General features: G+C 39.0%; 1 protein-coding gene across 1 annotated transcript in view; it reads left to right on the forward strand.

The window, feature by feature from the left end:
• Positions 1–14,696, forward strand: part of PDK3 (pyruvate dehydrogenase kinase 3) — an 85,549-nt gene extending 70,853 nt beyond the window's left edge. Inside the window, exons 6-11 of the mRNA XM_048863264.2 lie at positions 1,055–1,132; positions 1,728–1,804; positions 3,514–3,615; positions 3,870–3,980; positions 11,396–11,509; positions 13,742–14,696. Of these exons, the coding sequence (XP_048719221.2) occupies positions 1,055–1,132; positions 1,728–1,804; positions 3,514–3,615; positions 3,870–3,980; positions 11,396–11,509; positions 13,742–13,885 (626 nt within the window). The 3' untranslated portion in view covers positions 13,886–14,696. The remainder of the gene's footprint in view (positions 1–1,054; positions 1,133–1,727; positions 1,805–3,513; positions 3,616–3,869; positions 3,981–11,395; positions 11,510–13,741) is intronic.
• Positions 14,697–27,736: the final 13,040 nt, after the last annotated feature.

A 27,736-nucleotide genomic window follows, 5' to 3' on the forward strand; every position in this document is an offset into this window, starting at 1 on the left:
AGAGTTTTGTGCATAGGCCCCCTCACTCTAAACTAGCCCCCCAAATTGGAGTACAAAGTTTGGGGCTTCGTTCCACTCTGTTTTGCTGACTGCAGGTGATATGTATCCTCCTCGCTGCCCCCCTCTTCCTTTCTCCAAGTCCTTCCAATCCTACTGGGGGCATGAAGGGGCCAGGAGGAGAACAGAACTGGTAGTTGAGTGGCAGTGAGGTGTTCCCAGGAAGGCTTTGTACTCCCCCACCACAGGTGTCCTGCAACCATGACCCCCGCACTATCACCACTTACTCAAAAAAAAACGGGGAAGTTCATGGGCTAAAAACTTTGTAAATTCAGATTTAAGGTTGGCCTATGGTGCCTTGTACCCTTCCAGAATGTCAAGGTGCACCTGTGCTTAAATCTCTTAAATACAGGGTTATGGTACACACCAATCCCACCTTGCAATCTTGATTGTGCCCTCTTTGGGCTCCAGCGTCCCCAAACGTATGTTATAACATTCTTTCCTTCCAGAGGATTTGAAGCATTCTGGCAACACAGCACATGGATACAGTAGGAGAAACTGTCAGACTGTATCTTTTCTAAATAAAAAAACAATTGAAGGCAGGCTTAGTGAACGGCAGCTGGCCTATACTCAACTACTTTTACCTACTCAGTTTAAACCATTCCAGAGTTGCTAGATCTTGTAACCCACCCCTTGGCCCTTGTCCTAAGGATGCCTTTTTCCCTGTTGTGTGCTGTTAAGTATGCTCTCATACTACTATAAATTTCCAAGGCAAGATGACTGTTGTGTGCCTCTACTTGCACAACCCTTATAACTCAGTACTTCGGATAGTAAATCCTTTTTTAAGATAATGTGCCCTTTCTTGGGGGATGGGAACATAGATACACAGTAAAAATAACAGTGAAAATGCACACTGATTTCAGACTTGTAAGCCAGTGCCTAAAAAGTCAGATATCTGCTTGCAACCATGTTATTTTGAGATGCTGAATGAACATTGCTAGCCTTTTTGCATAAATGAAGAATTCATGATAAAGTATGCTCTTTTATTCTTTCACAGATGCTTATGAAACAGCTAAGATGTTGTGTGAGCAGTACTATCTGGTTGCACCAGAGTTGGAAGTTGAAGAGTTCAATGGTAATAGGAAGTTCGTTTTATTTTAAGTGCTCCAGGAAATACAGGGGAGGGGGGTATAGAAGTTTAATAGAACAAGTATACTTGCTAGCTGTTGTTTAGTCAATAGATAAGATTTTAAATTGAGTTACTGCAGGATTCAAATATCATATACAAAGAGGTCTCTTTCCTTGCCCTCCTAATTGCTCTCCCTTCTAGGGCAGCAAAGAAGTTGATTAGTTAAATAAAGTGATTCCAGTGGGAGGAGCACCCTAACATAGAGGAGCATTTGTTTAATACTTGATGCTGAGGGGAAAGTGCTGCATGATGAATCAGATATCATTTCCAGCAGCTGCCTTTGCTTTCCTTCAAGTTATCTTGTGTAGGTAATTACCAGGCCTGATTCTACTTATCTTCTGATATGACTGCATTCTGTGTTTAATTGTAAAGTATGTTTTCAAGTTCCACTATTACACATTTGGAAAGTGAGAGAGAACATAGTTATACAGTTGTCTTTATTTGTTACAAATTCAGCTTACTGCAGTAGATGGAGTGAACTGTGATACCACAAGGGGAATATGTTGAAATTTTTTTTTAGCTAAGTTTTATTTATTTCTAGCTAAATCTCCAAGCAAGTCTATTCAAGTAGTCTACGTACCCTCACATCTGTTTCATATGCTATTTGAGTTGTTCAAGGTAGGTAAGATTTATTAATGCTCTGATTGTAATTGTATGTTGTAGTTAAGGTTCTTCTCAGTCATAATGTTTGCAAAAGTAATTCTTCCTCGTGTTCTCATACTTTTTGTTTCTGAAAGTTTGGAGTGATGTGATGAAAGTTAGCCCTTGTGCCCTTCCCTAGCGCACGTACTTCAAACACTCATTGACACTCCAGTGATGACTGTACTCCTTTCTGTATCTGGTTGACTCAAAACAGCTTGTGGTAAAATTTCTAACACTACCCTTAATGGTACAGTACAAGACCTTATTATTTTGCTCAGGATTTTTGCCTTATTGGATGGTTTAAAGGCTGGGATATTTGGGTGGATGCTAGTGCCCCTCTTGAAGGATGTCAGTTTTCTTTTTGAATGGTGTAACTTTAAAAAAAAATTGTTTACTAATGTTCAGAATAACTGACAAGTTAAACTGTAAAGCAAAGAGAATAGGAGAGACATTACAGTGCAAAAATTGTATGTTTTGTGAAATAATGTGCAAGTTCCCAGAAAGGCATAATTTGACACATTTTAGAAATTAAAGAAAACAAATACATTCAGTAGAAAGCAATGTGGAGTTTTTCCAAAGAATATATTTTTCTTTTTGTGTTCTCCATTAATGTGCATGTACTCGACTGCTATCTTTCCCCTGTCCTGTCATGAGCTATATGATATGTGACTTACTCTAGGACAGAGTTGGTGCGACTTTGTGGAGTGATGCTGTAGATGTGTTTATAAAACTCTAAAATGATATCATTCGTGCACTAATATAAAAGTCAAACACACAGTAGTAGCTGTAAAAATGGTGTTCAATTTCTGATGTACTGTGAGTGCAAATTGCATTGATTAAATGTCTGCAACATAACAGTTTTGATGTGGGTCAGGAACATCAAGGCTTTACTATACTTCTATTGCACTTTGTCATTTTCAAAGTATAGTGATTTATTTACTCTGTATGACTAATACAAGTGTTAATTTCTGTACTGTGGAAGTGGGCAGTGTTGGTATGTATGAATAATTTAATGTAGAAATACATTTCTTTACAGTAGAACCTCCGAGTTACAAACATCTTGGAAATGGGGGTTGTTTGTAACTCTGAAATGTTGGTAACTGAACAAAACGTTATGATTATTCTTTCAAAAGTTTACAACTGAACATTGAGTTAATACAGCTTTGAAATGCATATGCATACTATGCATAAGCAAAATGCTGCTTTCCTTTTATCTTTTTAGTAGTGTACATTTAACACAGTATTGTACTATATTTGCTTCTTCTTTTGTTGTTTTTGTTTTGTCTCTGTTGCTGCCTGAATGTGTACTTCCAATTCCAAATGAGGTTTGTGATTGACTGGTCAGTTTGTAACTCTGGTGTTCCTAACTCTGAGGTTCTACTGTATTGTTTTGTGCTTTTATGGTGAGGTATCCAATAGAAATATTAAGTTACTTTTACAGTAAAGTATTACAATATAAAAATGTAATAAATTGACAGTTGACCTCCTGTCAAGTATATCTTGAGTTCACTCAGGTATATCCTCTTCTGTATCCATGTATGCAAATTTAGGGCAGTTTTATTCACAAGTTTTTCAGAATAACACAGTGAAAATGTATCCGATTTGTACATTGTTACTAAAAGTATTTATGGTAAAGTTGAGGTGAAGAATATATCAGAATCTAAAACATATGGTTTTAACTTTAGAACTCAATGAGAGCTACCGTGGAATTACATGAAGGTAGGAAAGAAGGCTATCCATCAATTAAAACATTAGTCACTTTGGGGAAAGAAGATCTATCCATAAAGGTAAACTAATAATATTTTTACACTGCTGAACTGACTTTCAAAGAAATGCTCACATTAGTAATGTTTTTGATAAATTTATCTTTAATTTTACAAGGACTAAATTATGTACTCTGTATAGGTTCTGGCACTCATTCCATTTGCATTAATGTTTATACAAGTGATTCAAATAATGCTTTGTTTGTGTTTGATGCTTGAAGTTTCTGTTTCCGAGCAGATATTGAGTGTTCAAGTAAAACCTTGACTTTTTTCTGTAGATAAGTGATCAAGGAGGTGGTGTCCCTCTGAGAAAAATAGATCGACTGTTTAACTACATGTACTCAACAGCACCTAGGCCTAGTTTGGAGCCAACAAGAGCTGCACCTTTGGTAAGCATCTGTGGGTCAGGGTAAAATATTTTTTCAGAACGTAAGTGCAGTTACACTCCTCTAATCTCTCTTCTAGAGTAATCTTTTTTCCTACATTAAAACTTCTTGAAGTTTTTCTATCACAGAAACTGGATATCATCAGGAAATCTGCGTAGGCAAAACTTATCAGGAGAAAATGCTGCTGATTCTTCACTATTATTAATTTTTAGCAACTTAACTTTGGAGTAGGAAATTACTTTTCTTTGAGTGTTTTGAACACCATATGCTTGTAAATAACTGTCTATATACAGTGCAGCATTTTAAAACAGATGAATGTAAAAGATGTTTAGTATCTAAATTAACTAGAATATAGTGTTCTGCATATACACCAAATAGTAGCCAATTAGCTGAGCCACTTTTTTCAGTATTATAGCACTTACAGAGCACTGCCCGTAAGTAGGAAGTGAGTTTGTATCAGATTTTTAAAAAATGACTTTTATACAGGTTTGTCTTTGTCCTGTAACAATAAAATTAAATCAAAATTTGTTTAATGTGTGGTGTCACCAACTAACTCATTTTAGACTTTGCTCTTTAGTAGTGGCATCTGTCATTCTATTCCTCTTCAGTAATATCTTCTGTGCCAGATTTACAAAAATGTTCAGCACCCGGTAGCTCCCAGTAAGAACAATGGGAGCTGCTGGATGCTGAATACATTTCAGATTTGGCCCTTCTGTTATGTATGATTCCTTCTTACAGGATTTATACATTTTGTATGTATTGGATCACTGAAAAGTTGGTCTAACTAGTGTACCACTTGGCTGGCATTATTTAATAAGAGGGTTGGTTAATGACCTACAGTTCACTTGCCTTTAATCATAGATACCCCTCTTCTCATCTTGTTCGTTCTGTACAGTTTCTTATGCAGTTTTTAGCCTTGAGTATGTAAAGTAAAAAATGGTATTTTGGGCACTTTCCTCTTCATGTTTTAAATACTCTCCTGCCAAACGTGTTCTTGTGTGGTATTTGGTGGTGGTGGTGAACTGCATTAGTTTTCTTTGCTGTTTGTAAGCAAATAAGAAGATATGATGCCTTCCCCCAGAGAGTTTACAATCTAGTTCATACACGTAATGTGTTTGGCATGGAACAATCTCATTGGTACAGAGAAAATTACTGTTTTCCTTCAGGTTATTTGAGTGGCTCTACCTCAACCATCTGCTTCTCTTTTTGGGTATCTCATTGTTTGATCCAGCCTCAGATGCTCCTGCAGTGCAAATGAACCCCAATCTACATCTCTGTTGACTTGCACTGTCATCTTTCTATAGCCTATCTTTCTAAGTATTGCTTCTTTTGACTCTTTCAAATTCTAGATTAATACCAAATGCTTCAAAAACAGAAGTGCTCTTTTTCTACAAAATCCACTTGGATAGTCAGCAACATGGAATGGTCTCTTTAATTCAAACCTGAAGTTTGTTCCCAGTATCAGGAATTGTTTAGTCCTCCTTGACTACAGTCGCTCTTCTTACTGCACCACTTTTGTCTAGAAATCTGATTTTTACCACCCTCAGAAAATTGCCAGAACTCATCCATACCATGAATCTGATAAAATATCTTATTCGTTCCTTAATCACATTTTGTCATCACTATTTTAATTTCTCCTTTTATGGTTTTCCTAAACTCCTGCTCTTTTAAACTTTGTAAGATCTAGACTATTTTGAGCAAATTATTTCCTGTATCCTTTTCAGTCGCTTCTTTTCCATCTGTGAATCCAGTTAAAAACTGCCTTCCTATCTTTCCTAATTCTGTATACAATCATTCCATTTAATATCTTATCTCTGATCCACTTAATCCATACCTTCTCACTTGGGACCCAATCCTGCAACCCCTGACAAGCATACTTATTCTTAAGCATGTGCATCAGTGCTTACAGGATTGGGGCTTTTGCTTATCCAGTTTTGTCATCTTCTATTTCCCCTGAGATTTTACAAAGTTCAGGGCGTAGGGAAGGTGTTACTATTATACTTGTGCTGCCAATCTGTGTGGGAACTCCTTTCCTCTAAATCACTTTCTCACTAGGAATTCTACTGTAAAATCTATGTCTGCCTGTAGTTGATACTATATTCCACTTTCATATTTTCCCATACCTATTTTTCCCATGAACGGAACCTTATATTGTCTCCTAATCTACAAGCCAGTTGCAATTCTATAGCAGGGGTGGCCAAACTCACTGACCATCTGAGCAGCATAGGATGATCTTCAGAAGTTTGAGAGCCAGGCGTTCTGGCCAGGGGGCTGAAGCACCAGCCGGGCTCCAACCCTGAGCTCCCCCCACACAGGGCAGAAGCCCCTAGGCCCAGCAGGCACCTCCCATGGGGCTGAACCCCCAAGGCCCACCACCCTGTGCAGAGCCTCGAGCCCCCACCCCCAGTCTGATAGGCAGAGAATGGGGATGTGGTTGGCTCCACGAGCCGCACTTAACTGTAAAAGAGCTGCATGTGGCTTACGAGCCGCAATTTGGCCACATCTGTTCTATAGCATTTATACTTCAGTTTTCTTCTACTCTACTCCCTCTTCAGGTGGCATTTCCCTCTTCTGCCTGTATGAGCAGTTGTTTTCAGTCGGTAAAGCATTCTCTTTCTCTCGCCCCCTCAATCTTCCAAAAAGGAAAGAAAAGTGATCCTGGCAATTATTGTCCTGGAAGTCTGACTTCTTCCCTCTAGGGTAGTGGACCAAATATTGAGAGAGAGAGAGGTCACTGAGCTTTATCACTACATGGCCCATGGGGAGAGGATTTCCAAAGCAAGGCTCACCATCCTGTTTCATCCAATGCAGGAGTCGAGAGAGATAAGACCTACTGCTGATTCTATTGTTGAGGGAGATGATATGGTCAACTGCTCAGGTTTTTTTGGCCACAAAATCAGATAGTTCAGGATAATGTAGGAAAGAATTTCCTGTTTAAATTGAATCATTCAGCCCATCTAAACCACAGGAAGATATTTTTCCATCAATGAATATCAGAGACCATAAAACGTAACTCAGTAAAGACCCATCACTCCTGTATAGGAAGGAAGGTCTATACTTCAAATGATTGTATGATACTCTTATTTTACTTCATATAATACATATCAGAACTTGTCATATATTGTAAAATGATTACTTATATTTTTCTGTTTTAACTTTCTCTCCCATTTTTTTAACTGAGCCCATATACAATGTATGAAACGTTACATTTGATTTTGGTTTTAGTTCTTTGATGAATATTCCTTCTTTTTCAATAATTTCTGCTACGAAATTAGGTCAGTGGAGAAACCTTGTTACCATGGCAGCCAGTCCTGTCAGTAGGCATCAGCAAACTAAACAATTGCTTAGGGCCCCAAGCAGCTCACGCCCCACCAGCCCCCATTAATTATTAGTATGTGTTGTGTGGGGGAGGCACCAAAAATATTCCTGCTTAGGGCCCCCACTGGGCTAGCACCGGTGCTCCCAGCATTCTGATCCTGACAAGGTCTTGGGATTGCCCATACTATGTATTTATAATTGATAAACAACAATTGAGTTCATTGACACTTATATTTAATGACAGTTAAATCTTTAAGAGACCGGTTTAAGTCACACATTTAAAATCTAAGTTAACTATTTATAGTGGGGAAAATGTGCTTTAATTTAGATCTAATAGATAATGCTAGCAGAGCATGTTTAATACAGTGTGGAATACATTTCCCATGTATCTGGTGCACAGTCTAATATGTGATGAAAGATTGGTGTTAGAAAGCTTGTTTTCCCAAAGACCAGAGTGTTGCCCCCATTGCCTGTATTCTGTGACCTAGAGCAAGGACAGCCCTGACACAGCAGTTAATGTGTGTTAGTTGGTGTACTTTTACTTGAGAGAACAGGGTTATGTTAAAACAAGATCCCTGGACTCTGAACCTTGTGGCCTTCAAGGTGTCCACCAAAACAGTGCATGAAAAATAGGAAGTCTGCTTTCCGAAGGGCGAGCTGGAGAATATGGGGAGGGGAAGGTAAAATTTAGGAATGAATTGGTGTGGGATGGCATGGACAAAAGTAAGGAACGGGAAACAAGAAAGACTGGGTGATAATGGAACTCCATGGTGGAGTCTGGGGACAGGTAGTGTGTGTTCTGGGGGTGCCCAAAATTTGGGGGCAGTGAGTTCTGTTTAGTCTTGATCCACTCTTGAGGATGAATCGTGTCAACTGTTAGCTCTCCCAATTCACATGCTTTTTAACTTTAGTAAAATAACTAGTGTCCTATGTCCAGCAAAGACTTGAGTGTAGTTTTTTAAAAACATTTCTTTGGAAATTGATTATTTTGCTATCCTAGAAAAAATTCTTCCATTGTTAACGATTCACAAGAAATAAATATGCTCTTAAAATGAGATGTCTCCAAGCAATGCATGTGCCTGTATGTCCTGTGTTAATGGGAGTCTTTGAGAAGTGAGTTTATGGCATGCTGTTTTTTAATTTAAAAGAAAGAGCAAGTAAACAAACAGCTATTTTCATAGTGGAAGCACAGATACTAATAACTATATAACAAGCAGCATAACAAATATTTCCAGGAATTATCTTCCCCATTTTTCTCCTCCATTTCGCTCCAACTTACTGTTTTCGCCATCAACTTAAAAGTTGAGCAATGCTGTAATCAATCCAAGTCTCTGCATTTAGATTCTGTAAAAATCAGGCAACTTCCCTGGAAGAGAGTGTGTGTGTGTGTGTGTGGTATGCATGTCTATAAAGATAGACATGATAAAGCTGCACAATATGAGAGAACATGGGAGCTCTGGTATAAAGGTTTTATCAATCTGAGTTTGGAATAGCTGTAAGAAAAGGAGTACTTGTGGCACTTTAGAGACTAACAAATTTATTTGAGCATAAGCTTTTGTGAGCTACAGCTCACTTCATCGGATGTATTACTCATGAGTGTTGAAGCCATGCACTCATTGTGTAGGTCATCCCGAACTCATGCTGGAAAAACCTTTATAACATAGCATCCCATTATGTATTTTAAAATTCAGGCCCGATCCTTAGCTGATGTAAATCCAGTGTTGCTGTTTCCTTGAGGACCTTACATGATATTTACCTTACGTGATATCTACCTTCTTTTCTGGGAGGCAGATTTTGGGTCTGAACTGATTGAAAGTTTCAGCTTTCAAGGTGGTGGCCATAGCAATAAGTATTGTGCCCCCAGTGGATACATACTTGTATAGAGACTCATTGCAATTTGATGCTATGCTGCTTTTCCATACAGTTTAAAGTGTATCACTCAAGGGGAAGACAGTATGATGTACTTTACTTTTATAATTTAGGTCTTAAATGAAGGAGATGGAGAAATCAGAGCAAAATTATAATAATGCAGTTTGTACGCAATGTGATGCTTGTACCATTGTTGATTTTCTGAAAAAGGTCAGGGCTGAGGTTCTTTTGCAGAGCTATGTGAGGAAGTTAGCACAGCAACTCACGTCTATAATGCCTGGCTCAAGCCAGGGTTATTAATACTAACCTCATTAGTAACTTTTCTCTAAAGTCTGTCAAGATGACACATTAACAGCCTTATTATGCAATGTGTTACTGGGTATTGGTGGTACTCGAATTCCCATACAGGGTTTCTTACAACAGCTCTGTTCATCATTACTGCCCCCCAAACAGTGGGTGGGCTTGCTAGGGAGCCACAGAGGTGAGTGATTCCTCTAGTCAGTTAGTTAGCCAAGAAGCTAGAGCAGCCATTTGCTTGTTCATGTTTGTGGGATGTGATTCTTCACAAGGACTAGATTACATAAATGACTGAATGTTAAATGAGCATTTTGGTCCTTTTCCTGTGCTTCTGGTTTGCCTTTCTTGTTGTTTTGCTGTAGTTCAGACTTTTTTGGCAGCTTTTTGTTGTTCATTGCTTTGTAAGAGCATAGTTTTCAAGCACTTTGTTTATTGCAGCCTATCTTTCTTGCTTTGGAAAGTCCTTGCCAATATAAGGGGATTCAAACAAATAACAAGTATGATAATTCTCTACCTCAGCTGGGCTGACGTTGTGGGGGGCTGAAACAGGATGTGCGCCACTCCTGCCTCCTTGCATCACAGAAACCTGCTTAGACTCCCTTAATTGTTTATCTAACTGTGCCATTCATTTACGTTCTCTCCACCAACCCTTTACAGTCTCTTTCAGCAGTGCTGTTTGCAGTGTACCCTGTGCTTTTGGCCCTTCACTTGGACCTGAGAGGGACTGAGGTTTTTTTTTCTCTGAGATCTCCATGAAACTGGACTCAGCTAGCTCTGATCCTCTCTCCCCCTCTCTGCTTTCCTGTGCCCTTCTTATCAGTTTTGAGCTGATGGACCAATTAGCTCTTCAGCTCATCCATCCCCCCACCCCCCACTCCTGATTGGGGTAATTTAAGTTAATTATCTAATCAGCCTTTTCTGAGCTAACTAAACAGTGTCAGAGTGATCAGAGTGCAAGCTTACCTGGTAACTCTCTGCACTCTGTCACAGGGGCTGAAAGCTAGGATCTGCAGGTAAAATCTTCTTCCACTATCTTCAGTGAGAGAGAAGACTGCCAGTATGATAATCCTCATTTCCATAGGCTAGGGTCATGAAAGGGGAAGACTTGTGTCCTATGTAATTGGGGATACAGGTCTTAGTGCATAACTACTTCAAGCCTATGAATGAGTCTTTGCCTATGCAAGTAGAGTGTGGCTTCTAATGAGGCCTTAATGTTCAACAGAAGGGCTACTATGCTGCAGCATGATCTTTTTGATGATAGGTAACCATAGCAAGGACTATCTGCCTATTACTATTTTGTATATTATTAATAAAGTTGCAGTCATTACTTTCCCTACACCTCCCTTCTGTCCTCCATTGCAGCATGTTGCAACGTGCCGTCAACATTACAGATCTACATTATAGATCAGCTGAAGTATGCAGGGCTGTGTCTTGCTTTTTCCACATTCTGTTCCAAGATAATAAACTGCCATCAGATGCTCAGTATCACCAACGATGAATGGAATATTGCAGCACAAGCTATCTCATGAGAGAGCTGTACAGAACATCATCCTCTTTTGTTTGGTAGGGACTGCTTACTGTTTGTGCTGCTAAATTAACTGTATTCTTGGGGAAAGTAACAAAATGCACAAGCTAGTCTCCTAAAGCCTCTAATCAGATTTGGTCCTTATTTTTGTATGTTGCCAAAATGTATTACGGATGTTGGTGATTTTTCTATTTAATATTTAAGCAAGTAAATCTTGTATAGGCAGAAGGAAGGCTGCAATGTTATATAGGCTGAGGAACAAAAGAAAGTCTGAAGGGCAAATTGATGCAAATAGGGTAATTAGTTTTCTTTAACTAATTTCTTTAACTTTAACATCTTGTTTTGATAAATAATATACAGTGTATTGATTTTTAACCTCCTCACCACAAATTTTTATTTTGTTCCGTAGGCTGGATTTGGGTATGGTTTGCCAATCTCTCGTCTTTATGCTAGATACTTTCAAGGAGATCTCAAACTCTATTCGATGGAAGGCGTGGGTACTGATGCTGTAATTTATTTGAAGGTAACAACTTGATTCCATCATAAGATAGTAAAGCGCTCAGTATAATTAATTCTCGTCAGGCAGAACAGTCAACTGTTCCTGCTTTCACACTTAAATTTGTTTCCAGTATATATACCAGTGTGTTTTAACTTGTATTATTGTACTTTATTTAAATCAGACATGCAGAATCCTAAAAACTGAAGTTATAAATGTGGCATTTTTGACCACCACCTTTGATATTGAATTAGCTTGTTTCCAGTATTTTTTTTAATCCCTTAATGTTGGGTCTTTGTTCCATATTTTGATTTTGATCCATATTAAAGCGATGAGATACCCAAGACCCTGGTGTGATAACAGGCAACTTTTCTTAGTACTTTTGTTCTTTTGGTTTCTGACACTTGTGAATTAAATTGGGAGAGCAGGAGCAAAGTGTACATGGGAGTGTAGAATAATGATACCGGTTAAAGTGTTCCATATCTATTCTTTTTTTTTCTTCTCCTCCTCCCAGTCTTTACTTTTACTTCTCCCATCTTTGGGGATCACCCCTTTAGTACGAACCTTGCCCCTAGCCAATGAAGGTTAGATAGTTTATTGTTTGGAATTTACCAAGGATTGATTCTCCATCACTGGCAAGTTTTAAATCGGGATTGGCTGTTTTTCTAAAAGATACGCTGTAGGAGTTATTGTGGGGAAATTTTACTGCCTGTGTTATACAGGAGGTCATAGAATCATAGAATATCAGGGTTGGAAGGGACTTCAGGAGGTCATCTAGTCCAACCCCCTGCTCAAAGCAGGACCAATCCCCAACTAAATCATCCCAGCCAGGGCTGGGTCAGACTAGATCATCACAAAATAGAGAAACCCTCACAGAGAACGTTCTGCCAGCGGCTCCTTCTCTTTTATATTAAGGGAGTTCCATCTCCAGTGTGTCTGCTGAGCTCAATTGTAGCAGTATATCATGGGGGGAGAAGCATTACTCAGGGAACCAGGTCACAGACAAATCAGGGCATTTAAAGCCAACTGCTTGAATCCAACCCAGTGCATGTCACATAGTGCTAGTCCGTGCAGCTGCCCTAAGTAGGCATTTCATAATTCTCCACTGGCTTCATCTTCTGAATGTTACCAAAGTGTAACGTCACTTGGAGTGCATTACAATAATCTAATCTTGATTTGACAAAGGTATGGACAAGTGTGGCAGGGTCCTCACTGGAGAGAGAAGATGAATGTTTGGTGGGCTTACTCACCAGCCCAGGAAAATGTAATAATAGAAAAAACTGCTACCCATACATCCAGGAGCAGCCCAGGCTCTGACAGAAACCCCAAGTTGTGCACTGGTGTTACAACTGGCAGTTGCGATCCCTCTTTGAATTCTACCACCTCTTCCACCTGCTTCCCCACAACCGACCAACACTATCTCAGTCTTGTCTGGATTGCGTCAAGCCAGCTGGCTTTAGTTCTAGATTCAAATTAATCATGTTATATCTAGGGCAGTGGTTCTCAGCAAGTGGTACATGTATCCCTGGGGGTACACAGAGGTCTTCCAGGGGGTACATCAACTCACCTAGATATTTGCCTAGTTTTACAACAGGCAACATAAAAAGCACTAGTGAAGTAAGTACAAACTAAAATTTCATACAGACAATGACTTGTTTATACTGCTCTATATACTATACACTGAAATGTTAGTACAATATTTATATTCCAAATGATTTATTTTATAATTATATGGTAAAAATGAGAAAGTAAGCAGTAATAATGTGTTATGACATTTTTGTATTTTTATGTCAGATTTTGTAAGCTAGTAGTTTTTAAGTGAGGTGAAACTTGGGGGTACGCAAGACAAATCAGACTCCTGCAAGGGGTACAGTAGTCTGGAAAGGCTGAGAGACACTGATCTAGGGGAGTGGGCCTACCAAAATAGTTTAAAAAAAAACCGCATAAACGGCCCCCTAAAATTTTTTTCTTTTAACTGCTTTCTTTTTATTCTCTTTATAGCCATCTTGGAGACGGGGAGAGTTTCAAAATGGATTTTTTTTTATGGATTTTTATTGCAATATGGTCAACCCATTTTGAACTGGGTCACCATAAGCATGGTCAAAGAGGTTTCTAAAATATCATGTGTGGGGGACATGTAAATAGTTGAAGCTTTCATTGAATGCAGAAGTTAGTGTTCACAAAGAGTCTGTTATCATGTTTACCACCTTATTGTACATATCTCAGCAACAGTCTCTTACCATTGCTTTCATTTTATAGGCTCTTTCAAGTGAATCGTTTGAAAGACTTCCAGTTTTTAATAAGTCAGCATGGCGACACTACAAGACTACACCTGAAGCTGATGACTGGAGCAATCCTAGCAGTGAACCCAGGGATGCGTCTAAATACAAAGCTAATCGATAATTTACCATCTTTGTCTCTCCAGAAGATGACTTCTGATTTCAGTTTAAAGTCTCTGCTTTGTTCCAAAATCCACTGAACCATATTAGCCAATTACTTCCATACAAAGTGCTATAAGGGCACTGAAATTGCAAAAAACGAAGTGATGTATGAGACTTAAGAAAAGCACTAAGCATTTTTGGTGTAGGTAGTGTTATAACAACTTTACCAAAATATGCTTGGTTAGTTTGGTTTGATATTGACAAATGGGATTGCACTGTGATTGCACTTAAGTACACAACTGTACAGTGAAAGGGTATTACTTCTTAAAGGCCAGTTTTTATGCAGAAATAAAAATCAGCAAAATCTATAGAATCCCTTTAATAGTCAATAGCATCTTATACAGCAATATGATGTAACAGACAAGTTCAAACATAGCTGAATGTGTGGTTAGAAAATCCACTCTTTGCAGCAGTTTTAGATTGCACAGTCAGTGTCGTCGGTTACATAAAATCCTTTTGGGCTCTTCAGATCTTATAGCTAGTGACGATAAAGATGCATAGTTCTTAGAAGGTTTCTGTAGTTTTAAACTGATGCTTTCCCCACATTCCCAAATCCATTTGTCAAGTGCATCCAAAAATATATATTCTTATAAGGCATTGCGAGTTTCACCTCTTAATATGCACCTTAATGTTTTACTGAATTTGCACAAAATGCCAAATGATAAATCACATTAATTATTTTAAGAAAAGATTATAAGGGGTCAACGCTTCTCTCCATTCTTGCAAGTAACTCCCATTGGTACAGAGGTGAAAGAATAAATTTTATACGTGATGTTCTTTGCCTCTCAGATACTTTTTTGCTTTGTTTTTGGGAAAGCATACCATGAAACCAGTCAGGTAAATGAATTTGCCTTAAGAATGTTGGTCACCTGGAACCTGATTAGTTGTAAAACGGTAAATAATTTGCAACGTCATTTATCTATGTAGCAAAGGACAATAGTCTGGTAATTTGAATTTGTACTATATATAGAGTTGTTTCACACTGGCTTTTGGAAAGCATTACTGGTCTAAATATTATTAAACTGGGAGCGTAATAGAAACAATGAAGGATAATTAAAATGGCTGATAAGAAGTTGATGACTTCTTCCAAGGAGAGAGAGAGATTTATTAAACAGCATTCTCTAAAATTGGTTGAGAGTTACTTATGAATGTCAAGAAGCTGTACTGTACCAAGTTTCCACCAAATATTGCGGGTCCATAGAGTGTACTGTAGAGGTTTGGCGTTCTGGTAATATCCTAACTACAAGAGTAAAGGTAGAATGGGTTGTAATGACAGCTGTGCTTGAAGATGCACCCTCAGTATCTCTGTGGTGTTTTGATATTTTTTGAAAGATATTGCAAGATTTTAACTAGACAAAACTTGTTTACTAAAACTCCGCAAAATATCCCTTTGTCCTCCTGAATATTTATTTTGTAAGAATTAGTCTGTTAGATAAATAAGGAAAAGGTGAGAACTTCCTGGATATTTTTTTTTTAAAAATTAGTTTGAGTTAGAGGAATGATGTTACTCTGCACGTGCGTGGCACACTTCATCCAAGGATCTCAAAGCACCTTGTAAGCAATTCAGTCTCTCAGCGCCCTATTTTTTGATGGACAAACTGGGAAAAGACGAAGCCCTAATCCTGCAAACACGTCCACGTAGTTGCATGGAAGTTAACCACCTGTAAAATTGTGTGCAGGATTAAGGGCCTATGTTAAACAATAATTCCCTATGGTTGCAGACACCACTGCAGAGAGAAGAAGCTGCCATTCACGTGGCACAGCCAAGTGGTCCATCTGTCACTGTGGAAAACTCAATATAGTCACTGAAGAATACTTTAAATGGCTAGAGCCTTAATTTTAAAGGACACATTCGACCAGAAATCTAGTCAGTTTGAAAAAAAAAATCTGTTCCTGCCATTTTTTGTACCTTTGCAATCTTCCTTTTTAAGTTGCATCTTTGTTGCTGTTTGAAAGATTCCCCCCAGAAACAGATGAACACTAGTCATATAGGGAGACTGTGAAACTGATTATACAAGAAGTGGCAAAATGTAAAATTTGCTTGAAAATATAATTGACTATGAACTTCAAAGAACAGGATAAATGTATGAAGAGTGTAAAATTTTTGCAGTTCTTTGGAAAAAGTCATGTTACGACACAGTGAGTGATTTTTAGGTCTAGACTGCTTCTTTTGGGGGAAATCTTGGCTGACTGGTTTATAAATGAAAATGAATAGAATAGTCCATGCCCAGGAATGTTAAGCAGAAATTCCCTTTTGTGTAGCAGAAGTACATTAAGAAAATGAATGCAGAAGCCCATGAGTCAGAAGTGAAGATATGAAGGGCCAGTATTATTATAATGGCAGGGTCACTACTTTAACTAAAACAATTTGTTTGGTATTCAAGGCTAATCTGGCTACTGAAGAGGATGAGTGCTTTGGTCCTCCTTAAGCAAAGAAAGTCTCTGTCACTTGCAGATTGGCCACCAGATGCTCCTTCCTGCTCTAGGGAAGAGGAGTTGGTGCCATATACATTTTCTTCACATCCTATTAGATACTTGAAAACTCATGTCCTCTGAAATGGCTGCAATTGGCAATTTATTCTTTGAATCCTGATCGTGTTCTGATAGTTCAGAGAAGGGAGATAAGAGCATATTCTACTCTCTTCTCTTTTCACCAGGCACTCCTACTTCCTCTGTTTTCCTGTCATTCTCTAGTCACTCTTGCTGAGTGCAGGCAGATCCCACTCCCAGTGGTTAATCTCTCTCTCCCTACTCCTGAGGGAATTCTGCGCCAAAAAATTAAATATTTTGCACACATTTTAAAATTCTGCATATTTTATTTGTCAAAATACCACAGTACAATCACACAGTTTTCAGATATTTGCTGACAAGTATTTTTAAATAAATTACCAAAATAATTGAAAATGGTGTGATTATATTGTTATTGTGTTTGTATTATTTTGACAAAATATGCAGAACTTTGCAGAATTTTAATTTTTTTTTTTTTTTTGGTGCAGAATTTCTTCAGGAGTACCAGGGTGCAGTCTGGGTGTGGGCAGCTCAGTAGAGGGTCTGGGTGTAGGGGGGAATCTGGATGCACAGGGGCTTGGTGCGAGGTTCTGGGTGCAGGGAGAATAGGACTCTGCAAGGGGGCACAAGGTGAAGGTGATTAGGGCTGAGTGGGACTTGATGAGGTATGGGGGTCAGGGTGCAGCTGGTTGGAGCTCAGTGGGGTGAGGGTCCGGGTATGGGTGGCTCCTGATACAAGGGGGAGGATCAGCCGTATGGGGTTTGGGGACTCTGTGGGAGGGTTCTGGGTGCATTGGATTCCTGATTACAAAGGTGGGGGAGGGGTCACCATACAGGGAGCTGCTCCCCATGTCCGCTCAATCCCTGTGAATCTGGACCCCCTCCCCGGCTGAACCTCACCTCCCCGCACTTGGAACCCGCCCCCTTGAGCCTAACTGCCCCCCCCCCCCGCCCCCCACACACAGACCCATGGTGCAGAGCTTTATGTAGCCAGGGGAAGTTTCTGGGGCTTGATCTGACCCAGCCCCAGCTGCTCAGCGCAGGAAAGCGGGAGGGTCTCTGTCCTTCTTCTCCGCCCCCCATGCCCAGCTGGGACTAATGTCCCTGGGTGGCCAGGGCATCCCCAGATCCCCTCCCCCCCAGTAATTTACCTCTTCCCCTGGCTGCCTGAACAGATGTGTCTGAGCTGCCGGGAGGGGTGAGTGAGCACTTCTGAAGCTTCTCTTTGTTTCCCCACAGAAACAATTTTCTGCAAGGAAGCAAAGGAATTCTTGTAGCTCATTTTTCTGCTGCACTCCAGTTATGCAGAATTCCCCCAGGAGTACCTCTCCCATTCTGCCTCACCTAAGCTACCAGCCTACCTACCTACACGGAGCTCACTTCTGCCCCAGGTTTGACCTCCCTAAACTCAAGTAATCCCCCTCTGCAGCATGTTGGCCTGAGGGAGTGGAGAGGAATTGTCAGCAGGGGGAAGTTTGATAGGGAAGAGAGTTTTCCAGAAAGACAAAATTGACTTACATACTGAAAAATTAAGATTGATATTTGTTAAAGTGTTGATCCTAGCTAGTGTATCTACAGATTCTGCTCGTATTCATTGGTGTCTAATCCTGTTTTGAATCTTATGAGGCCATTTGCCTCAATATCCTGTGGCACTGAATTCAAAAGTAAAATTTTATGTAGTGTAAAATGTATTTCTTTTTATCCATTTCAGATTTATAGCTCTCTAACTTTATTGTATCCCCTTGTCTTGAGTTACACAGTGCAGTAGATTAGAACAGATGTCTTCAGTGCTGTCATTAACAAAGACAGAGAGATTGAGCTACACATACCGTCTCTTAGATCCTTCTTGGGAATTTACAACTGACTCTTATACCCTGATTGGATTGGAGTTGTTTAACTTTTTTCTTTCTGGTGTGTATCTTCTGGCATGTCTATCTTGAAGTTAATCTGCTAACTTGTAGCTCAAATACCTAATGTTGATAGATACTTATTGAAGTTCCTTTTAAAAGAAAAGCCATAAAACCTTGTGCTCCTTGATTCAGCTAAATTTCTCAATCTAAGGAGTCTCTCAGGGTCAGTACTTGGAGATGAAACTTTCAAGGAATAGCTAAATGCTCAAGTAAGTATTGTCTGGGAATTTAGTAAATGGTGCTGTCTTTATCTGAGTATTTTTCCCCAGTGACCCAGCATAGTACCAAAGGAATCTTACGCTGCTGCAGTTTGTGTTATCTTTTGGATAATATTTCAAATGGAGGTCCTGTCGTCTTATGCTTTTGTAGTTCCCTTCACACTTTTTGAAGGAGTATGGAAGTCCTCTCATGGATCAGTAACTGGTTAAAAGATAGGATACAAAGGGTAGGAATAAATGGTTAGTTTTCACACTGGAATGGTCAGTAGCTGGGCACCCCAAAGATCTGTAGTGGGACCTGTGCTGCTTAACATACTCAGATGATCTTGGAAAAAGGGGTAAACACTGAGGTGGCAACATTTGCAGATGAGACACAAATACACAAGATAGTTGAGTCCAGAGCTGACAGTGAAGAGTTACAAACGGATCTCACAAAACTGGGTGACTGGGCAACAAAATGGCAGATGAAATTGAATGTTGATAAATTCAAAGATGATCCCAACTACACATACAAAATGATGGGGTCTAAATTAGCTGTTACCACCCAAGAAAAAGATTGTGCGGTCACTGTGGATAGTTCTCTGAGAACATTTGCTCAGTATGCAGCACAGTCAAAAAAGCTGACAATATTAGGAACCATTAGGAAAGGGATAGATAATAAGACAAAAAATATGATGCCATTATATAAATCCATTGTACGCCAACAGCTTGAATACTGCAGTTCTGGTCACCCCATCTCAAAACAGATATATTAGAATTGGAAAAGTACATAGAAGGGCAACACAGATGACTAAGGGTTTAGAACAGATTCCACATGAGGAAAAATTAAAAAGACTGGGACTGTTCAGCTTAGAAAAGAGACAAGTGAGGAGGGATATGATAAAGATCTATGAAATCATGAATGGTATGGAGAGAGTGCCTAAGGAGGTAGTATTTACCCCTTCACAGAACACAAGAACCAGACGTCACCCAATGAAATTAATAATCAGCTGGTTTAAAACAAACATAAGGAAGTACTTCTTCTCACAAAACGCAGTCATCCTGTGGAACTCCTTGCCAGGGGCATTTGTGAAGGCCAAAAATATAACTGAATCCAAAAAAGAATTGGATGAGTTCCTGGAGGATAGGTCTATCAATTCCAAGATGGTCAGGGATGCAGGCCTATGCGCTGGTGTTCCTAAACCTCTGAGTGCCAGAAACTGGGGCTGAACAACAGGGTGCATTACTCGATGAATTGCCCTGTTCACTCCCTCTGAAGCATGTCATGCAGGTCACTGTTAGAAGACAGGATACTGGGCTAGATGGACCATTGGTCTGATCTGATATGGCCGTTCTTGTTTTTATGATGTACATCTTGGTGTTCTTGCCAATTTTTTCCTCCAGTTATAAATCCTTCCTATATCTCCAGTTGGATATATATATTTTTAATGGCCTTAAGTGTTGTTCAGAGTTCATGTTCACTATGAAACAGTTGTTGCTCACAACCTAAAGCTGACAGCATTTCAGTGGGGTGGGGTGAGATCTCACAAGCCAGACAAAGCATTTGGGTGAAATCTTGGCCACGTTGAAGTCAGTGGCAAAACTCCCATTGATTTCACCCTTAATGTTTTTATAAAGTGTTTTTAGATGCTTACATCTAATGTGCTATAAATTGCAAATTGAGCTTGATGGATTTAAATAATTTTGTATAAAAAAACCCTAAATTTTAGGGTCAAGTATCTCTTGACAATATCCATGCCAAGTTGGCTATTGTTAATCATTTAATTAGTATGCATGTTCCTTGGTTGTAGCAAAGATTCTGTGGTTTTGTAACAGCTCGTCATCTCCTCTTTCTGGATATTCACTTACTTACGAATGAAAATATTCTAATGTGTTTCAGTGATAAAAGAATCTTCTGCAGGCAGTTTACACTGAAGATGATTTATTTCAGTATTTAATAGGAAGAGGAGTTTATTAACAGGTTATTAAACACAACTATTAAGTTTCAGAGTGGTAGCCGTGTTAGTCTGTATCAGCAAAACAACAAGGAGTACTTGTGGCACTTTAAAGATTAACAAATTTATTTGGGCATAAACTTTCGTGGGCTAAACACATTTCAGGTTTTGCTAGAATTATTTTAATGTAATCTAATGAAAAACCTGTTGTAAAATAATAATAACTGAACAAATATGTATTCACCTTAAAAATTAGTCAATATTTAAAATCAGTAAATGGATATTTAAAACAAGTAACTTAGAACAATATGAGACTTTAAAAAGTCTTAAAATCCTTCAGAGTCTGAATCAGTGTCTGATTCACCAAACAGTTCATTAAACTCTGCTTCAGTCACAACTGCACCTGCATTGTCATTGTAGATGTTGACAGTGTCGTCTTCAGTCTCTGATTCCTTCTCATCATCAGCCTCTGTTGTGTCATCATCAAATATGGCATCTTCTGACCCATCGAGTGCATTGCTGATAAAGCATTTCCTAAACGATTTTTCCTGTCATTTCCGAGGGAATGGACACCCACGCATCCTTGATCCATTGGGCGACCAGATTGATTTCAGGCTTCATAAGATTCCTGCCTTTTGTCAACTTCCCCATGCCTGAGCACATCCATTCAGACCACATTTTGCGTAGCCTGTCTTTAAAGGGTTTGTTCAGGCAGACATCAAGAGGTTGTAGAACTGAAGTTAGGCCTCCAGGTATTACAGCCAAATTAGTTTTCATATTTTTGGCCACATTTTTCACCTCATCAGTCTTGTGTGCCCTAACCATGTCCATGTTTCTTGAAAAGTGCTCCTGGTCTCTTATTCCACACTTTTTCCAGCCATTCAATAGTCCCACTTTCATCCATCCATCCCTTTTCGTGTGCACGTACCATGACACCAGCAGGAAATTTCATGTTTGTAGGCAAGGTTATTCTTTTAAAAAAAACAACAACAACAGGAGGGAGCTTTGATCCATTTGCCAAACAAGATAAAACCACCGTAACATGGATTTTTTCATGGCCAGTGGCTTTAATTAAAACTTTTTTGTCGCCAACACTGGTTACCATTCTGTTGCTCTGGAGATCAATGTCATTGGTGTTTTGTCCATATTTGCTGTTTGTGACCGTTCAAATGCATATTCCTTTCGATATTTTATAATAAACCTTTGGAAAGATTCGATTTTTTTCTTCCAGATCTCTCGGCAGCTTTTGCGCTATCTTTGTTCGCTGACAGAAACAGAGACTATGACGGTTCATGAAGCGAGTACACCAACTGGCTGATGCGACAAATACTGATGGCTTTATTGACTTGTATTTGTCGTCTTTCGACATTTGCAGAGCACGCAGACAAATTCCAGTTCTAGTGACAATGTACCCATATTGTCGACATTCAGCAACCCAATTATTGAGATGTCTCTTTCCAACTCAGGAAATGAAGTGCACCTCGTTGGACATTTTTTCTTGCTTCTTGGCATGTCTTTTAGTGTTTTATTTTTTTGCCATTCTCTACCTTGCTTCTCATTGATACAGAATTCATGAGCAGCAGCGCAATTATTGTTTGCTTCTGCATATTCAACAACTTTAAGTTCGAACGCTGCGTGATAAACAGACCTTTTTCTTTTGATTTCACCATTGTTCATTTTAAATACTAGTATGAAAATAGATTATTATTATTATTGTAGTTATAGATTTTGTAGGACTTTATATAGGAATATCACCTGCTTTATCGCTGTCAAATGATTGTTCTTTATTTCAAAGCAGCCCTGTAGATTGGCATGTCTGTGGGGATAACAGGCAATTTCAATTTTATTAGAGATTCCATTGATTCTGCACGTTATATTTTCATATTGGCTCGAGACTTATGAGGTCCATTGGTAGAAATGCATGAAGAGATCAAATTACACAGTAGCGGACTGACACAGTGCTATAGTACTATCGTTCATTGTATTTTTCTGATTGGCTTGTAAGGCATAGCATTTTGTGAAATGCATGAGTCAAATGTCATGTAGATCTGCAGCACTGCTCTTTTAGTATTCCTTTCAAGCCAATCTAGTCTACTAAAGAAAGCCTTTGCAACTTTAAAAGGCTGCAGTATTGACATCAATAAATGGGTCGGCAAACTTTGGCTCCCAGCCTGTCAGGGTAAGCCGTTGGTGGGTCGGTACATTTTGTTTACCTGGAGTGTCTGCAGGCATGGGCTGAGGGGCTCCATGCCTGCAGACGCTCCAGGTAAACAAAACGACAGTGTATCAGATATTCAATTCAATGATTCCATAGAGTTTAAAATCATCAAATTTTGGTGTAGACCCATTTATAAGCCCACCCCTGCTCTTTGATGCGTCGCTTGTTTACCAAAAATATTCAGCTTATGAACGAGCATATATGGTATATTTCCTGAATCAAATTTAGTTGCTGTTCCCTCAGCATATTCAAAAGAGAGTGAATGTCCCGGGTTTCTTGGCTAGGAATTGGGAAATTATTGCCTAGAATGTGATAGTACTAACAGGTGCTCCCAACACTCCCTATCCTCACCTCAGTGTCAGTGGATTCAACTGCAGTGGTTGTTTTAGCTTAAAGGGTCCTGTGGTAAATTTAAATAAAGTAAGTTGCTACTTACCAGTCAGTTGGTCAATGTGACAGTTTGTAAATATGAAGTGCTCTTTTGAAATGTCCAGAGACCACAGCAAAACTCTGATGTTGGGTTCCGGAAAAAGCTGTCCTATTAGAGGTACACGTACACAATAGCATGTATATAGAAAAAGCATTAGCAAGGTTTATATTGAAGAGTATGAAGAATTATGGAGCTTCAGTACTTGTACGTGTAATACTCTATCTAAACTTGATGTCCAGCATTTTTTGGTGCAAGGATTACTGTAGGTTGTTTGACTTTTATCTCACTATCTGTTTGTTAAATGATTTTGAGTGCCCAACTGGAGGCAACTTGAAGGAGTCTGTAAGCTGGTGGGCCATTTCGCTAGCAAGGTTACGGAAATAAATCGCCAAACCTTTTAAGGCCTTTTCCACACAATCTTCTCAAAACAAAACAAAAAGCCAAATCAGCTGAGAAATACTGGGCAAATAATCTCCAGAGGCTTTCCCTGCCTCAGCCAGCCAGCAGGGGAGAGGACACACTCTTCCCTCTATTTCCCCTTTTTACCCAGCTTCCCCTTCCTTTTATATTCCACCCTGAGAAGCCATGTGCTCAGTGGGGCCTGTTAACTCTCTTAAAGACTGCAGATCCAGCCTGATTCCCAAGAGCTGCATGCCAACTCTATAAAAATCAGGCTTCTTTCATGGTGGCTCAGATCACTAGTTGCGAAAATCCTGACCATTTTTGTTTGATATTTATTACCAGAAGCCCAGTGAGAATGAGGGTCCCACTGATGGGCATTGTGCAAATGCGTATGAAGACCTTTGCCCCTGAAAAGCTTGAAATTTAAGTAATTAATTCCTTGCTGTGCAATTTAATTTTTCTGATACGTCTTTAAAACTCATCCAAACTTTCTGCTAAAGTCTCTGGAAACTTGTTGGTAGACAGGACATAGCCCTTCGATCAGGGAAAGATTGATCTCACCATTCATATAAGCAAAAGATAAGTGACTCCTAAGTGAAGCAAAAAGGGGAAGGATGCCATTCTAATATCTTTCTATAGTCTTCACTCCTGTACATCACAGTCTGGTTCAAGCTGTATAAAAAAATTGAGATCTGGGATTTACTGGGATCTGGCATGCCAGTTGCTGACTGAAGGAAGGCAAAAGGCAACTGGTGGATATTGCCGTTGCTTAAAACCCTGGGTGTCCTGGGCAAACTGTGGTGTCTTATGGGTCCTGTGAGCATGTTGGACAGACCAGCTGTCATTTTGCATTTGAGAAGAATCCATACAGCCACTTCTGACACTTGATTAGGTTTTGCTCAAGGATTTTTTTTAGCCTAAGCAATAATTAAGCCATTAAAGCTTCAAAAGCAGCTTTGGGGATTTGCTAACATACTGTGACACTTGCAGGTGGGGCAGTAGAACTTACTTTTCTAGGTGTTGTGTGCATCACCAATGTATCCGAGCACCTTCAAGGCTTTTTCAAATTCAAGGCTCTACAAAAAGTACAGATCCTGCAGCCATTTTAAAGAGATGATAGCACTATGTTTCACGTGGTCGTAGTGACGCACCTATCTGTTAATATTAGTGTTCTCTCTCAGTTGAATGGATACCGTGCCAGCAGTCAGTGTAGGCTACTTCCCATGTATTTCATTGAGATATAGTGATTCCTTGGCAGTTTAAGTTCCTGCACTTGAGCTGTCCAGAAGCTCGTGTTTGCCTTGTGAAATCCTGGGCTTCATGACCTATAAACTGTAGAAGCTCTGCTGAAAGTTCTGCAGCTGAAAAGGACAAGTATCTGCACTCTTTTGTATCTAAATTGAGCCTGTAGCTAGCAAAATGCTTAGAATTCTAGTGCATCCTCTTCTCTGGTAAGTGTGATGGCAATGAGTGATTTGAGTCTGCAAACTGGTTCTATTACACGTGCATCTTATTTTTAAATTTTATGCATTTTTAAAATAAAATGCTTAATGTAGCAGTTGAGGAATGACTGACTTTGGATTTTTGATACTGTCATAGCAAAGAATTAAACAATGAAATGGGACTGAATTTGCAAAGCGCTCCCCCCCCCCCCCCGTGCTATAAATGCTTTTCAGAGACATTCTAATCCAGTTTAATTAGATATAGCTAGACTCTTGTCGGATACTGTAATTCAGAATAATTTTCAGCTATAGATAGTAATATTTTCTACTGGAATTTTTATTAAGCACTCCAGTTCAGTAATAATAAGGATGACAAAATCAACCGCAGGAAGGTTAATTATTATGAGTATATAGTGGATTATTTTTCATACCTAAATTATTTTAATTTTGAAGACTGAATTTGCATGGAAAAGCATTATTTGTTGTCTTGGAATATGTTACTTACTTGAGAAAAATAGACTTGCAAAATATTTAAAATTCCAATGTGCAGTATTTATATGTACGTCTGGATAGTTTGTCTTGTCGCCACATTTTTCCATAATTAAATGCTATTTCTTTTTTTCTGAGTTGTAATGTTTGTTTTTGTGCATACATCTTTGTGGCTTTACATGTTCTTAGATAACACTGGACATTTGAATTGTCAAAATAACAGCAGGCACTTTTCATCTTGAAATCCTCAAACCTCTTTGTAAAGTTAGGTAAGCACGATATAATTTTCCTCATTGTATAGAAGGAAAAATGGGAGCACAGAGGAGTTTGTTACTTAACACTTTGGGGCAGATAAAGGGATTGAAACCCAGGTTCCCTGATTCCCAGTCTCTTTCTCTAACCGCTCAACTAAATTACAAGAATAAACATATTGCTAGGTCTGAGGTCACTTTCTTTTTCCTGAAGAAATATTTTTATTACCTGTAAGGAATCTGCATTGCATTTCCTCACTGCTTGCCCTTTGGCATCTCAGAGGTAGGAAGCGGTTAATAACAGCATTGAAATAGCAAAATCTGTCAGTATGTACTATATAATGTCTGACAGTAGCTGTCTTTTAGAATAGAGAGCTACTAGTTACAGCAGCAATATAATTAAGATGTGTAGCTCCAGGACACAGGATCACATCAAAGACCGAATTAATGATGCTAGTACTCATCTCCCATTACACTATGCATACATTTTTATTTTGCAAACTTATTTTATGCAATTCAATCTGGTTATTCAGTATGTGGATTTTTTTCTGCAGTGTAGCCAGAAGTCTTAAATAGTAATCAGTTTTAAAATATTTTGTACAAGGTTTTTTTTGTTTGAAGAATTTTTCTAATAGAAAAATTAAACGTGTAAGCTGTTTGAGTCAAATTTGTCTTTATTCATAGTGTCTCTTGCCATTGGGGCTGTTCGTTTTTGTAGGGGTTGTACTGATTTCTCAAACCATAGTATAAAATGAAATTAATTAGTAAATTTAATCTATTACACATTCTCATCAAAAGCATCAGCTGGGCCAGTGACTCATTCCAAGCAATTCATTAGAAGACTGTTCCCTATCCACATTTGAGACAACCTGCTCTTGGATCTCTCATTCAAATGTATTACTTTTTATGTGTCTCCTGTTCTGAGGACAGTACGTACCTCATTTGCTTCTTCTGCAATGAAAGTTAACAAGGCAAAGCACTTAAATTGGTAGCTGCCAACACTTCATTTTACTTTGCTCTTAGTCTAAGTGATTGGAAATTGTTTATGATTGGGAAAAAATACAGTCAAATGAACATTTAATCAAGTTAAATTGGCATTGCTCTTTATGATTAAACAAGTAAATTATGTTTTCATATAGACAATCCCATCCTTATTGTAACTTTCAATCCCACTCTTTTAACATTGATCAAGTGTTGCTACTTTTTGTATTACACTGGACTACTTCTTTCAGTGGATAGAAAAGAAGTACTTGTGGCACCTTAGAGACTAACAAATTTATTTAAGCATAAGCTTTCGTGAGCTACAGCTCACTTCATCGGATGCATGCAGTGGGGAGATTTTATTTACACAGAGAACATGAAACAATGGGTGTTACCATACACACTGTAGCAAGAGTGATCAGGTAAGGTGAGCTATTACCAGCAGGAGAGAAAAAAACCATTTGTAGTGATAATCAAGATGGGCCATTTCCAGCAGTTGACAAGAACGTGTGAGGAACAGTTTGTGTGTGTGTGTGTGGGGGGGGGGGGGGGGATAAACATGGGGAAATAGTTTTACTTTGTGTAATGACACATCCACTCCCAGTCTTTATTCAAGCCTAAGTTAATGGTGTCCAGTTTTCAAATTAATTCCAATTCAGCAGTCTCTCATTGGAGTCTGTTTTTGAAGGGTTTTTTTTGTGGAAGAATTGCCACTTTTAGGCTGTAATCGAGTGACCAGAGAGATTGAAGTGTTCTCCGACTGGTTTTTGAATGTTATAACTCTTGACGTCTGATTTGTGTCCATTCTTTTACGTAGAGACTGTCCAGTTTGGCCACACACAAAGATGGACTACAAGCCGTCAGGAACAGTATCCCCGATAATGTCACAGCAAACCTGGTGGCTGAACTTTGTGACTTTGTCCTCACCCATACTATTTCACGTTTGGGGACAATGTATACCTTCAAATCAGCGGCACTGCTATGGGTACTCGCATGGCCCCACAGCATGCCAACATTTTTATGGCCGACT

The sequence above is a fragment of the Caretta caretta genome, chromosome 1 (genome assembly GCF_965140235.1).
Source record: "Caretta caretta isolate rCarCar2 chromosome 1, rCarCar1.hap1, whole genome shotgun sequence".
NCBI classification, from domain to species: Eukaryota; Metazoa; Chordata; order Testudines; family Cheloniidae; genus Caretta; species Caretta caretta.